Below are 16,181 nucleotides of genomic sequence, written 5' to 3'. Positions count from 1 at the left end.
TTTTACCATCCCATTGCTGACCTCCAATTTGTCTTTTTTTTCTGTTTCTTTTTCCTTGCTGGAGAAGATATCAGGAAATAAAAGAGGGGAAAGGTTAGTCAGGTGCTTCCAGAGAAATAGGCCCTGGATTCTTAAATTAGAAGGTCAAGCCTATAGTTCACTCTCATTTCACATCCAACCACTTCTGCCCAGGTAGAAGGAAATATTCTGAAATGCCAGAGCTTTACAATTTTTGAAACAGTCTAGTTTTTAAGCTTCAAGGGCAAAAATAGCAAGTATTCTAATTACAGAAGGTTTGCTTAAGTTCTAGTTAGCCAGCAGTACATTTTAACTACAGAGAAAAGATTGATTTGGAATTTAAAATAAATTTGAATTAAAGACACTTCAGGTGAGTTCACAAATAATTTTCAATGCCATTTTTAGTAAAATACAAGATGAAATAATCCTGACTTTTAAACCCTTCCTTCCACATTTACTCTTTTCAAACTAGGTAGATATATTTTTCAAATTAACTTACTTTTGGTTAAGTTCTCAATGAAGACTATTATGTCTATATATGGATCTTGATGTATTAAGAAGAATTAGGTAATGTTTGAAAATACCTAAAACTTATAAAAGTGACTACCAAAATATTTTTAAGGTAATTAACTGGTTTCACTTAATCATCTAGGGAGGAATTTTTCTGTTCTGTTGGTAAGAACTGTACTAGATTGACTTCCATATTCAAAAGACACTAAGGAATGTTCTGTACATTGCAAACATATTTTTTTGCCTTTTTGTTAGCATTTCTCATAGATACTTCTTAAAATGGCTACTGAATATTCAGCAAACAACAGCAACTACTTAAGGAGCAGTATGCTGAGTTATAAAGACAAATTGGTAATTGAGATCAAGCAAACACAGAGGATAATGTTCATGTTCATTTTCTTGGAGAAAGCAAATCCTCTATCCACTATCTATATCCATAGATAGTGTCTATTTTAACATATCTAGCAATAGTTTGTTAATTATAAGCAACTTTATCTGTTCAATTCTGTAAACACTTATTCAGCAATTTCTGTATCGTCTGTGTTTTATAGTAGTTCATAGTCTAGGAAACACTGAGATTACTGTTCAAGGGATGATTAAATCATACTTAATATTTTACTTACAACCATTTTGTACATATATTAATTGATTATGATTATTATTATTGATTTTTATTATTATTGATCTTTAAAAATGTTAACTGTTGAAATCAACTGTTGATTCAGAAAACATTAGAAGAAAAATTCAATCCAAAGTTAAGAAATATATTGTGTAAAATATTGTGGCACAGATAATTTTGCTGGTCCATTTAATTAACTCAATCTTTTTTTTTTAAATTAATTTTTATTGTTGGTGGTTCAAAACATTAGATAGTTCTTGATATATCATATTTCACACTTTGATTCAAGTGGGATATGAACTCCCATTTTTACCCCGTATACAGATTGCAGAATCACATCAGTTGCACAACTGTTGATTTACATATTGCCATTCTGGTGTCTGTTGTATTCTGCTGCCTTTCCTATCCTCTACTATCCCCCCTCCCCTCTCCCCTCCCCTCTTCTCTCTCTACTCCCTCTACTGTAATTCATTTCTCCCCCTTATATTTTGTCCCCTTTCCCCTCACTTCCTCTTGTATGTAATTTTGTATACCCCTGAGGGTCTCCTTCCATTTACATGCAATTTCCCTTCTCTCTCCCTTTCCCTCCCACCTCTCATCCCTGTTTAATGTTAATCTTCTTCTCATGCTCTTTGTCTAATTAACTCAATCCTAATTTTTGTATTTACAAATCATTCTTTGGTTTGATTTGGTACCAAGAATTGAACCCAGAGACACTTAACCACTAATCTATAACTCAGTCCTTTTTATCTTAAGTTGTGTAGAGCCTGGTTTAAGTTGCTAAGGCTGCTCTTAAACTTCCCATACTTCTCCTGTCCAAGTTGCTGGTATTATAGGCATGTACCACCATGTCTGGCTATGTTACTTTTACTAATAAAATTAAGTATCATTGGGGTATACTTACCTAGTTTGCATCTTTAAGGATATAGTGAATTAATAGAGTTTATGATTAAAAACATTTATTTTATGAAAATACTGGCTTTAAATATTGACAATATGCCCCATATGTAAGAAGTTCTTTTGACATTTCTTCACATTCTTAATGGAAGCATTTCTGTAAAAACTAAAATGCACCATTGAAAGATTTGTGTTATTTACCATAACAAAAAAAATTAAAGCTTAATCTGATTGTGAATCAACTTTTGTTTTTTTTTTTTTAAAGTATCACTTGTGATGTAGTTTCAGCCTTCAAGCCTGAACTTGTTTAGGCTTTAAACATGTATGAACTTGTTAACACTTGAAAATAATAACTGATTGTGCTAATATTCACTTCCTTGTAAAAGCAAACTAGTTTATGAAATTGAAAGGAAATTTTGGCCAAATGTCAAATCACTTGAACCTGAGTGGATATTAGATCAGTTCATAAAAATGAGTTCCCTAGGTTGTTAAAAGAAAATTTCCTTTAGGTTTGCAGTGTGATAGTTTAGGGGTAGAATGCTCATCTTTCCTGTAGGAGTCCATGGATTGAAGTTTGTTTGTTTCAGCTTACTTTTGAATCAGTGGAAAGTTATAGAAAGAATACTGGATTAGTAATGAGAAAGCCTCATTTTTTTTTTCTGCCTTAATGTGACTTTGGACAAATTTCTTTGTCTCCACTCCATATCTTTTAGTATAGTTTTCATCTGTCAGACACTTGGGTCAAGCTTGATTCACATGATTTCCAATTGGAACCATAAAGGTCTTCAGTGAGCCACTGAGGCTGGGAAGACACTATGATATTGCTCACCCTCCTTTAACCTGAAAAACTTACCATTATGCATCAGGAAATGAATGGTATAATTCATAAAGTATATGACTAAAAGACTTGAATAACTATTATTTGCTGTGTTTACAACATACATCTGAGTGGTTGGTTCACCACTCAAGTGATTCTATTCACCAAATTGCCTGTTCTTGATTTCTGTTGGCATGTTATAAAATAGCCCTTCTTTTTTTTGTCCTCAGATTTTTTCCCCCAGACTAGTCATTATGGGTAATTATAATTTTGCTGTCTTTCTCTTTTGTTTCATAGGAACAAACAAATTTGTTTCTTTAATGGAACATATTCAGATTATTTCAGATAATTTCTATCTTCAAGTTTCTTTTTTTTTTTGTGTGTGTGTGTGTGTGTGCGCGCGTGTGTGCACACACACTTGGAATTGAACCTAGGACCTCACTCAGGCCAGGCAAGCACAAGCATTCTACTACTGAGCTACATCTCCATCCCTGAAAAATACATTAAGCTGATTGACATCTTTATCTTTTCTAGGTGCTTTATTGCCTATTCCAAAAAAAACTAACACTCAGTGATCATTTATAAATGGCTTTGTTTCACCTTGTGCTTGTGTTTTAGATTTATTCCCATGTGTACACAGAATCTTCAGTCTTTTTCTCACCATTGATTGCTTCTCTGTACCACAAAATGTCATATTGTACAATAAAATTTCATTTTATATTCATAAAAATAACTATTTGTTTCTTTTAACTTACACACACACATACTACAAGGTAAACTTCAGTATACTTCATAAGAGAATAAGCAAGAAGAGACTGGGCTGGGGATATAGCTCAGTGCTTGCCTAGCACCTGTGAGGCTCTGGGTTCAATCCTCAGCACTGCATAAAAAATGTATATATAAAATGAAGGTATAAAAAATTAAAAAGAATACACTAACTCTTGCTTTAACTGACTTTAGTTTCTGTTCTTATACTACCAACACTTCTTTCTGAGGAGAACAGTGACTTTTCAGTCATTAAATTCATAGCATAATCCTTGACTGTTTGTCTTTCTAGGCAAATAACTTCACTAAAGTCTTTTCCTTTTTGAAATGTTCTCTTCTAGAACATCCCTTTCCTGTCTACCTGATATTTCTTATATGGCTTCTTTTGTTAGCTTATGATATACAGAGGCTCCAACTTTGTTTCCTCCTTTCACTAAATATCACTTCTATAACAGATGTAACCACTTTCAGTGTTTAAACTCTTACCTTTTTACAGATGACCCCTAATTCTGCAGACCCAAATTTCTAACAGTTTATGTATCTCCACATATTCCATTAATATTCCTCTGTTCAGTTGCAAAGCTTATCATCTGCCTATGTCAACCAGATTTTCTTATGTAAGATGTAACAATAATGTTGATAGTATGGTAACAGTGTCTGAAGTTAAATTAGCACTGCTCATCATCCTAATTTCTTCCCAGTATACTTTTTACAAAAATACCAAGCTACAAAATTATCTGTTTCTTTTAATCTGTAGCCAGAGCAGGTAATGTTCAAATATGTAATGCTTAAAAGTCAGGTTACTCCAAACAAATTAGGAGCACTTATTCTATTCTTCCATATCCCACTGCAGGATAGAGGTTTTTTTTTTCTTATGTATATATGTGTGTTGTTGCATTATACTGTAAAGTCCTTCACAATAGGAACCAGATTTTGTCTCCTTAGTGTCCCCATTTCTTAGCAAACTCTATATGCTTGTCATTTGATAAATATCTATTAAAAGTTATCTTAAAAAATTTTTATCAGGTTGGGAGTATAGCTCAACAATACAGCACATGCTTATTATGTGTAAGACCCTGGATTTTATCCCCAGTATCACCCCCCAAAAAAAACCCCAAATTTTTATTAAAGAAAAATTACTAAATAACCCAAACCTTAAATTCTGCAATTTTACAATGCTGTTATTAAAACACATGTACTTTGAAAAATGATTTCAATTTGACTTGATTTTAAAAATTTAAAGTGAAATTATTGTTATTAATGTATGCCTTTAACATTTTGTTATTCTAGTTATAGACAGATCCATACCCTCCTATTCTGGAAGTGATATGCCAAGAACTGATAATAGCATGTGTTCAAAAGTAACTGAGGAAGGAACAGAATTATCGCAGCACCTTATAAGGATTGGTTTTGCTGGAACTGAAATAAATCCTGAAAATGAAGAATTAATGCTGAATATTAGTTCTCGACTACAAGCAGCAGTTGAAAAAATGCTGGAAGCTCTAAGTGAAACTAGTAGTCAGGTAAACTCCTTAATTATTACTACCTTCTGAATATTGCATAAGGCATAAATGAGTAAATATTTCTCTCTACTGTCCCAAAGAATTTTATTTAGGCTTCTCTTTAATAATTGGCTGTATTTGTGATAACCAATATTAGTTTTAGTAGTCCTGTTTTTGGTGTGAAGGTAATGTAATGATGAGCTCTTCCAGTTCAAAAACTCGTTGATGTTTTAATATCCAGATTTTCTAGATTGTTACACATTACTTTTTTTATATCAAAAGAGATTTTAACTTCACTATTGTGTGAAATGTTCCATTAAAATGTTATTTAATACTATAAGGAATCTTTAAAACTATATGTTGTAGTGGAAATGTCTAAAACTATATGTTGTAGTATGTCATAACATACCATTATTGTATTACATATCAAACTTGCAATTCCTTCACTTGATTTTTACATTCTTTTTATAAATATGAGTAGATTAATTCACCATACAAGTTATCTCTTGGTAGAAAATTAGTTTTAGCAGTTTTTCCTTTAAAATATTGTTCTTTACAGGCTGGGGATGTGGCTCAAGTGGTAGCGTGCTCACCTGGCATGCGTGCAGCCCGGATTCGATCCTCAGCACCACATACAAAGATGTTGCGTCTGACGAAAACTAAAAAATAAATATTAAAATTCTCAAAAAAAATATTGTTCTTTAAATATTAAGTTTGAGAAGTTGAAAGAATGTCTTTGAGCTCTTGTTCTGATGACTGGCTTTTCTTTGGTACTATTTTCTCTAATTATTTAATATGGCATGTTTCTGCAATAGCTGTGACTATTAGATACAGTAACTATGACAAATATATATTTTGCATTTTAATACCTGATTTATTTCTATTAGGGTTAAATTATTGACTTAAGCTGTTTCTTCAATTGTTGGCATTTAAACTGATTCATTTATTCCCTATTAGTTGGTTAACTTCTCATATCAATCTACCGTCCCACCCCCTGATACTTTTAATATGCTTCTAGGATTTAATGAGGAAGGAATTATCAATATAACATACATTTCTGTTGAAATATTTGTTCTTTGAATGGTCTTCATATATGACACCCAGAATTTTCTCCAGGTATTCTTTTCTGTTTGGAAATAAACTAAACCTTTTTTTCTGTGGTAGAATATGAATTATACCTTGAAAAGACTCTTGAGATACCACATATTGTAAAGGGAATTCACTAACTGGTCAGGGAAATTCATCATAATGTATTTCCTGTTATATGGCTCAGTGGTAGAGCACTTGCCCAGTATATGCAAGGCCCTTAGTTCTATCCCCAGCACTGGGGGAAAGGATAGGGAATTAATAGTTAGATAAATATATCTTCTGGTTTGCACCTTGATTGGCCAAACTAAAGCAAACATATGCCTTATGTAGTTCCCAAAAATTCTTTTATGTTTTCATAGATTAATTCTGAGGCCTGTAGTTAAATAGCAGATGAAATTTCTAACATTGAGTAATTCTTGTTTCTCTAGAGCTTTCTTTTGTAGCATGTACAGAATGATTAAAGCTTCTATTTCAGTAACTCAAAAATTTACTTGAGCATCACAGAGAACCAAAGACATAATATTCTTGAAAGCTCAAATGCTTGTTATTTGCCAAGAGTAGGAAAAATGATTTATTTATTTATTTTTTTTTAAATTAGTGGTGGTCCTATATTCAAAGTTCTGAAGAGTTATTTTATTTTTCATTATCAGCATTCTAAGTGCTTGTAAGGAAATGAAATGGTACCCGTAAAATTCAGCTTCATTGGTATTATTAAGACATTAATTTTACACTCTTGGATCAGAGAATTTTTATAGTCACCTTTCCTTTAGCCCAAAGTTGAGAAGACTATTTAAACTCAAACATTGACATTGTAAATGTTGTTTTGAAATGTGAAATTCCATAGTTATCATTAAAAAATACACATTTTTTACCAAGATTTACTACATTTTTAGTCTTTTATAATTAGCCTAAGTCCTGCATTCTCTCTCTTTTAGAATGCTTATCCATAAACCACTTCTAGAGTATGCGGGTCCACTGAGTCAGCTGAGTCAGTACTTAAAGCTTGAATGCATATGCATCTTAATTATCCCATTTATTCTATGAAAGATGTATAGTATAGATAATTCTGTATTAAATTCTTCTTTTTGTTTTGTTTATGCTTATTTCAGTCATATTAGTGTTTATATTCTATGATTTGTACTTTTTCTACCAGGAAAACAACTGGTAATACTTTTTCTTTCTTTTTTTAATAACCTTATTTTATTTATCTATTTATTTTTTAATGTGGTGCTGAGGATGGAACCCAGTGCCTCACACACGCTAGGCAAGTATTCTACCCCTGAGCTACAATTGCAGCCCTACTTTTTCTTTTTCTTTTTTTTAATATTTATTTATTTATTTTTAGTTTTTGGCAGACACAACATCTTTGTTTGTATGTGGTGCTGAGGATCGAACCCGGGCTGCACACATGCCAGGCGAGTGTGCTATCACTTAAGCCACATCCCAGCCCCTACTTTTTCTTTCTTGAAAATAAATTTTAAGAGGTGAGTCAAGATGGCTGCGAAAGGAGTGCAGCACTCCCGTGTACTGCATCACTGAGCAGGAAAAAGACAAGGTAGAATGGATAAAAGCTAGCTTGTTAGGAATTTCCAGCAAAATTGGGGTGCTCCGAAACCTAGAGGAAGGATTTCCATTGCATAAGGACCTGCTACTGGAGCTCAAACGCGAGAGATTTGTCCGCACGGAGGGTCACGCTGCGTATGCAGCAAATCGCCCTGCGGCCAGAGTCTGCGGCGCTCGCTGGGAAACGACGGTAAGATAACAATGCAAAGATACAGTGCTACGGATTCTGCAGGCTCCCGCCAGCTGTGCAAATACTGTACTCAGAGCTGAATTCTGGGCTTGAGACGGGGAAGGAAGCCATCCAATTCGGTTCTCCACATCGGTCAGACCACAGAGGAAGCCAGCTCTCCTGTGAGCGCAATAGCCAGACCGAAGGCGGCACGGGAGCCGGCGGGAGCCGAGGCTGTGGCGAGGGAGCCAGCGGCAGCGGCGGCTGCGGCGAGGGAGCTGGCGGCAGCGGCGGCTGCGGCGAGGGAGTCGGCGGGAGCCGGGGCTGCGGCGAGGGAGCCGGCGGCAGCCGGGGCAGCGGCACGGGAGCCGGCCGGAACTGGCGGGAGCCGCAGCAGCGGCGCGAGAGCCGGTGGGAGCCGCGGTGGTGCTGGCACAGGAGCCGGCGGGAACCGCGCGGCGCGGGACTCCCAGCTACCGCTCCCACCAGTGCTGACAACTGAGGTCTCTTGCACCGACTCGCCTTGGCGTGGGACTCACGGCCACCGCTCCCACCAGTGCTGACAAGTGAGGTCTCTTGCATCAGATACGGGGGCGTGGCTACCAGAAGGTAAGCAAGTTTGCTGGGGGTGCTCAGCCCCAAGCTCTACAAACTAAGGGCCTGAGGGAGGCAAACAAGGAGAGTGTGCCCAGGCACTAATGAAACAGCTGCTCCACGCGTGTGCAAGGTAGGCAGAACTGTGACCACCGACAAAACAGGCCCAGTGGACTGCCAGACACATCGCTCAGGTTGGGGGAGGGGCAGAGCCGCCGGGCGCCTGCAAGTTACGCAGACCTGTGAATCACCAGCAGATCAGGCCCAGCAACCGCGGAGCGGCAGAGCCACCCCCGGGCCTGCAAGGTAGGGGCACTTGCCACCCACCGGCAGGTCAGGCCCAACAATCTGCGGAGGGGCACAGCTGCCCCACGAGCCTGCTAGGTAGGGAGAACCCTGACCACCGACAGTGCAGGCCCAGAGGCCAGCCAGACACATCGCCCCGCCCCGGTTGGGGGAGGGGCAGAGCTGCCGGGCGCCTGCAAGTTAGGCAGACCTGCGAATCACCAGCTGATCAGACCCAGCAACCGCGGAGCGGCAGAGCCACCCCCGGGCCTGCAAGGTAGGGGCACTTGCCACCCACCGGCAGGTCAGGCCCAACAATCTGCGGAGGGGCACAGCTGCCCCACGAGCCTGCTAGGTAGGGAGAACCCTGACCACCGACAGTGCAGGCCCAGAGGCCAGCCAGACACATCGCCCCGCCCCGGTTGGGGGAGGGGCAGAGCTGCCGGGCGCCTGCAAGTTAGGCAGACCTGCGAATCACCAGCTGATCAGACCCAGCAACCGCGGAGTGGCAGAGCCACCCCCGGGCCTGCAAGGTAGGGGCACTTGCCACCCACCGGCAGGTCAGGCCCAACAAACTGTGGAGGGGCACAGCTGCCCCACGAGCCTGCTAGGTAGGCACAACCCTGACTACCGACAGAACAGGCCCAGAGGCCGGCCAGACACATCGCCCCGCCCCAGTTGGGGGAGGGGCAGAGCCGCCGGGCGCCTGCAAGTTACACAGACCTGCAACTCACCAACAGATCAGGCCCAGCAACCGTGGAGCGGCAGAGCCACCCCCGGGCCTGCAAGGAAAGCGCACTTGCCACACACCAGCAGGTCAGGCCCAACAAACTGCGGAGGGGCACAGCTGCCCCACGAGCCTGCTAGGTAGGCAGTACCCTGACCACCAACAGAACAGGCTCAGAGGACGGCAAGACACATCGCCCCGCCCCGGTTGGGGGAGGGGCAGAGCCGCCAGGCGCCTGCAAGGTAGGCAAACCTGCGTCTCACCAGCATATCAGGCCCAGCAACCCGCGGAGCGGCAGAGCTACCCCCGGGCATGCAAGGTAGGCGCACTTGCCACCCACCGGCAGGTTAGACCCAGCAACTCTCGGAGGGACACAGCTGCTCCACGCATGTGCAAGGTAGGCGGAACCGTGACCACAGACAAAACAGGCCCAGTGGCCCGCCAGATACATCGCCCCGGTTGGGGGAGGGGCAGAGCCGCCACCAGCGCCTTTTAGGTAGACAGACCTGCAACCAACAGACAGAACAGGCCTAGTGGCCAGCGGAGGGGCAAAGCCGCTGCTCACGCCTGCAAGGTAGGCGGATCTGTGACCACCGAAAGAACAGGCCCATCGAAAGTACAGGCACAGCGGCCTCCCAGCGTGGTAGGCACATTGCCTCAATTGGAGGAAGGGGCAGAACCACCGCCAAAGCCTGCGAGGGAGACTTTGCAGCTATACAAGAGCAATATAAATATATAGGGGGAAAAATCAATAACACAACAGTTTCACCAAGCAGAAAGAAACGCAATCAATATGAAAAGACAAGGAAAGAAAGGACCACAAGCAATGCAGGTCAACTCAACTTTAGAAGAGGTAATTTCTGCAGCAGATGGAATGTCAGATAAAGAATTCAGGATATACATGCTTCAGATGATCTGGAGTCTCAAGGAAGACATTAGACAGCAAAATCAGTCAATGAAAGACTACTTCGACCACTTTGACAATCAATTACATAAACAAATCCAAGAAGCAAAAGATCAATTATACAGGGAGATAGAGGTTATAAAAAACAAACAAACAGAAATCCTGGAAATGCAGGAAACAATAAACCAACTTAAAAACTCAACTGAGAATACTACCAGCAGAGTAGAACACTTAGAAGATAGAACATCAGACAATGAAGACAAAGTATTTCAACTGGAGAAGAACATAGACAGCTCAGCAAAGCTGTTAAGAAACCATGAGCAGAACATTCAAGAAATATGGGATAACATAAAGAGACCAAACTTAAGAGTCATTGGGATACAGGAAGGTACTGAGGTCCAAACCAAAGGAATGAGCAATCTATTCAACGAAATAATACGAGAAAACTTCCCAGACTTGAAGAATGAGACAGAATCCCAAATCCTAGAAGCCTACAGGACGCCGAATGTGCAAAATCATAAGAGATCCACACCTAGACACATTATAATGAAGATGCCCAACATACAGAATAAGGAGAGAATTTTAAAAGCTACAAGAGAAAGGAAGCAGATTACATTTAGGGGTAAACCAATCAGGATAACAGCTGATCTTTCAACACAGACTCTCAAAGCTAGAAGATCCTGGAATAACATATTTCAAACACTGAAAGAAAAGGGGTTCCAACCAAGAATTGTGTATCCCGCGAAATTAAGCTTCAGGATGGAAGATGAAATTAAAACCTTCCATGATAAACAAAAGCTAAAAGAATTTGCAGCTAGAAAACCATCTCTTCAAAACATCCTTGGCAAAATATTACAGGAAGAGGAAATGGAAAATATCAATGAAAACCAACAGCGGGAGGTAGTACAGTAAAGGGGGGGGGGATAATCAAAGAGGAAAACAAACCATGTCTAGTAACATAAATAAACAAATATGGCTGGAAGAACAACCCATATCTCAATAATAACCCTAAATGTTAATGGCTTAAACTCACCAATTAAGAGACACAGGCTAGTAGAATGAATCACAAAACAAGACCCAACAATATGCTGCCTTCAGGAGACGCATTTGATAGGAAAAGACATACATAGACTGAAGGTGAAAGGTTGGGAAAAATCATATCACTCATATGGACTTCGGAAACAAGCAGGAGTGTCCATACTCATATCAAATAAAATAGATTTCAAGCCAAAGTTAATCAAAAGGGATGAAGAGGGACACTACATACTTCTTAAGGGAACCATACACCAACAAGACATAACAATCATAAATATATATGCCCCAAACAATGGTGCAGCTATGTTCATCAAACAAACTCTTCTCAAGTTCAAGAGTCTAATAGACCACCATACAATAATCATGGGAGACTTCAACACACCTCTCTCACCACTGGACAGATCTTCCAAACAAAAGTTGAATAAGGAAACTATAGAGCTCAATAACACAATTAATAACCTAGACTTAATTGACATATATAGAATATACCACCCAACATCAAGCAGTTACACTTTTTTCTCAGCAGCACATGGATCCTTCTCAAAAATAGATCATATTTTATGTCACAGGGCAACTCTTAGACAATATAAAGGAGTAGAGATAATACCATGCATCTTATCTGACCATAATGGAATGAAATTGAAAATTAATGATAGAAGAAGTAAGAAAAAATCATGCATCACTTGGAGAATGAACAATAGGTTACTAAATGATCAATGGGTTATAGAAGACATCAAGGAGGAAATTAAAAAATTCTTAGAGATAAATGAAAACACAGACACAACATATCGGAATCTATGGGACACATTGATAGCAGTTCTAAGGGGAAAATTTATTGCTTGGAGTTCATTCCTTAGAAAAAGAAAAAACCAACAAATAAATGATCTAATACTTCAACTCAAAATCCTAGAAAAAGAAGAGCAAAACAACAGCAAAAGAAGTAGAAGACAAGAAATAATTAAAATCAGAGCTGAAATTAATGAAATCGAAACGAAAGAAACAATTGAAAAAATTGACAAAACTAAAAGTTGGTTCTTTGAAAAAATAAATAAAATCGACAGACCCTTAGCCACGCTAACGAAGAGAAGAAGAGAGAGAACTCAAATTACCAGCATACGGGATGAAAAAGGCAATATCACAACAGACACTTCAGAAATACAGAAGATTATCAGAAACTATTTTGAATCCTTATACTCCAATAAAATAGAAGATAGTGAAGGCATCGATAAATTTCTTAAGTCATATGATTTGCCCAGATTGAGTCAGGAGGATATTGACAACCTAAACAGACCAATATCAATTGAGGAAATAGAAGATACCATCAAAAGACTACCAACTAAGAAAAGCCCAGGACCGGATGGGTATACAGCAGAGTTTTACAAAACCTTTAAAGAGGAACTAATACCAATACTTTTCAAGCTATTTCAGGAAATAGAAAAAGAGGGAGAACTTCCAAATTCATTCTATGAGGCCAACATCACCCTGATTCCTAAACCAGACAAAGACACTTCAAAGAAAGAAAACTACAGACCAATATCTCTAATGAACCTAGATGCAAAAATCCTCAATAAACTTCTGGCGAACCGGATACAAAAACATATCAAAAAAATTGTGCACCATGATCAGGTAGGATTTATCCCTGGGATGCAAGGCTGGTTCAATATACGGAAATCAATAAATGTTATTCACCACATCAATAGGCTTAAAAATAAGAACCATATGATCATCTCGATAGATGCGGAAAAAGCATTCGACAAAGTACAGCATCCCTTTATGTTCAAAACTCTAGAAAAAATAGGGATAACAGGAACATACCTCAATATTGTAAAAGCAATCTATGCCAAGCCTCAGGCTAGCATCATTCTGAATGGAGAAAAACTGAAGGCATTCCCTCTAAAATCTGGAACAAGACAGGGATGCCCTCTCTCACCACTTCTGTTCAACATAGTTCTCGAATCACTGGCCAGAGCAATTAGACAGACGAAAGAAATTCAAGGCATAAAAATAGGAAAAGAAGAACTCAAATTATCACTATTTGCAGATGACATGATTCTATACCTAGCAGACCCAAAAGGGTCTACAAAGAAACTATTAGAGCTCATAAATGAATTCAGCAAAGTGGCAGGCTATAAAATCAACACGCATAAATCAAAGGCATTCCTGTATATCAGCGACAAATCCTCTGAAATGGAAATGAGGACAACCACCCCATTCACAATATCCTCAAAAAAAATAAAATACTTGGGAATCAACCTAACAAAAGAGGTGAAAGACTTATACAATGAAAACTACAGAACCCTAAAGAGAGAAATAGAAGAAGATCTTAGAAGATGGAAAAATATACCCTGTTCATGGATAGGTAGAAGTAACATCATCAAAATGGCGATATTACCAAAAGTTCTCTATAGGTTTAATGCAATGCCAATCAAAATCCCAACGGCATTTCTTGTAGAAATAGAGAAAGCAATCATGAAATTCATATGGAAAAATAAAAGACCCAGAATAGCAAAAACAATGCTAAGCAGGAAGTGTGAATCAGGCGGTATAGCTATACCAGACTTCAAACTACACTACAGAGCAATAGTAACAAAAACAGCATGGTACTGGTACCAAAACAGGCGGGTGGACCAATGGTACAGAATAGAGGACACAGAAACCAATCCACAAAACTACAACTATCTTATATTCCATAAAGGGGCTAAAAGCATGCAATGGAAGAAGGATAGCATCTTCAACAAATGGTGTTGGGAAAACTGGAAATCCATTTGCAACAATATGAAACTGAATCCCTTTCTCTCGCCATGCACAAAAGTTAACTCAAAGTGGATCAAGGAACTTGATATCAAATCAGAGACATGGCGTCTGATAGAAGAAAAAGTTGGCTATGATCTACATACTGTGGGGTCGGGCTCCAAATTCCTCAATAGGACACCCATAGCACAACAGTTAATAACTAGAATCAACAAATGGGACTTACTCAAACTAAAAAGTTTTTTCTCAGCAAAAGAAACAATAAGAGAGGTAAATAGGGAGCCTACGTCCTGGGAACAAATCTTTACTCCTCACACTTCAGACAGAGCCCTAATATCCAGAATATACAAAGAACTAAAAAAATTAGACAATGAGATAACGAATAACCCAATCAACAAATGGGCCAAGGACCTGAACAGAAATCTCTCAGAGGAGGACATACAATCAATCAACAAGTATATGAAAAAATGCTCACCATCTCTAGCAGTCAGAGAAATGCAAATCAAAACCACCCTAAGATACCATCTCACTCCAGTAAGATTGGCAGCCATTAGGAAGTCAAACAGCAACAAGTGCTGGCGAGGATGTGGGGAAAAGGGTACTCTTGTACATTGCTGGTGGGACTGCAAATTGGTGCGGCCAATTTGGAAAGCAGTATGGAGATTTCTTGGAAAGCTCGGAATGGAACCACCATTTGATCCAGCTATCCCCCTACTCGGTCTATTCCCTAAAGACCTAAAAAGAGCACACTATAGGGACACTGCTACATCCATGTTCATAGCAGCACAATTCACAATAGCAAGACTGTGGAACCAACCTAGATGCCCTTCAATAGACGAATGGATAAAAAAAATGTGGCATTTATACACAATGGAGTATTACTCTGCATTAAGAAATGACAAAATCATAGAATTTGGAGGGAAATGGATGGCATTAGAGCAGATTATGCTAAGTGAAGCCAGCCAATCCCTTAAAAACAAATGCCAAATGTCTTCTTTGATATAAGGAGAGTAGCTAAGAACAGAGTAGGGACAAAGAGCATGAGAAGAAGATTAACATTAAACAGCGATGAGAGGTGGGAGGGAAAGGGAGAGAGAAGGGAAATTGCATGTAAATGGAAGGAGACCCTCAGGGATATACAAAATTACATACAAGAGGAAGTGAGGGGAAAGGAGGGAAAATATAAGGGAGAGAAATGAATTACAGTAGAGGGGGTAGAGAGAGAAGAGGGGAGGGGAGGGGGGAGGGGGGATAGTAGAGGATAGGAAAGGCAGCAGAATACAACAGACACCAGAATGGCAATATGTAAATCAATTGTTGTGCATCTGATGTGATTCTGCAATCTGTATATGGGGTAAAAATGGGAGCGCATATCCCACTTGAATCAAAGTGTGAAATATGATATATCAAGAACTATGTAATGTTTTGAACAACCTACAATAAAAATTAATTGAAAAAAAAAAGAAAATAAATTTTAAGTATTTAAATTTTGGGGAAGAACCCAAATAAGTAATGTGTCATACCAAAAATATTTTTGAATCTTTGTGATTCCATGGTCATCAGTCCTTTCTTTTCAAACAAACTTAACCTATGACTAAAGAGAGATAATAGGTTTAATAAATATTGTTTCTTCAATTACTATTGGTTTTATTATTGTTCAATTTCAGGAGCAAGCCATTGACAGAGAACATGAGAGAGATGTGTTCCAACAAGAAATACAGAAGTTAGAACAACAACTTAAGGTTGTGCCTCGAATCCAGCCTGTTGGTGAACATCAAACTAGAGAGGTAAGAACTTTATTGGTATTGCCTATTTGTATCTTGAGTGTGAAGTAAGAGTATGAAAAACTTAAAAGTGAATAAGGTATAAATCTTAAAAATCAGGACATTGAATGTTACTTAAATGTGAGGAGGTCATAAACCCTAAAAAATGTTTG

The 16,181-nt window shown here is 38.9% G+C and overlaps 1 protein-coding gene across 1 annotated transcript in view; it reads left to right on the top strand.

The window, feature by feature from the left end:
• Window positions 1–16,181, top strand: part of LOC143388774 (A-kinase anchor protein 9-like) — a 95,249-nt gene that overhangs the window by 62,415 nt on the left and 16,653 nt on the right. The window contains 2 exon segments of the mRNA XM_077108298.1: window positions 4,917–5,149; window positions 15,913–16,032. Coding sequence (XP_076964413.1) covers window positions 4,917–5,149; window positions 15,913–16,032 — 353 coding nt within the window.

The sequence above is a fragment of the Callospermophilus lateralis genome, unplaced genomic scaffold (assembly GCF_048772815.1).
Source record: "Callospermophilus lateralis isolate mCalLat2 unplaced genomic scaffold, mCalLat2.hap1 Scaffold_43, whole genome shotgun sequence".
NCBI lineage: Eukaryota > Metazoa > Chordata > Mammalia > Rodentia > Sciuridae > Callospermophilus > Callospermophilus lateralis.
Note: the sequence above shows the minus strand (reverse complement) of the source record. Positions and strands in the feature narration are given on the sequence as shown.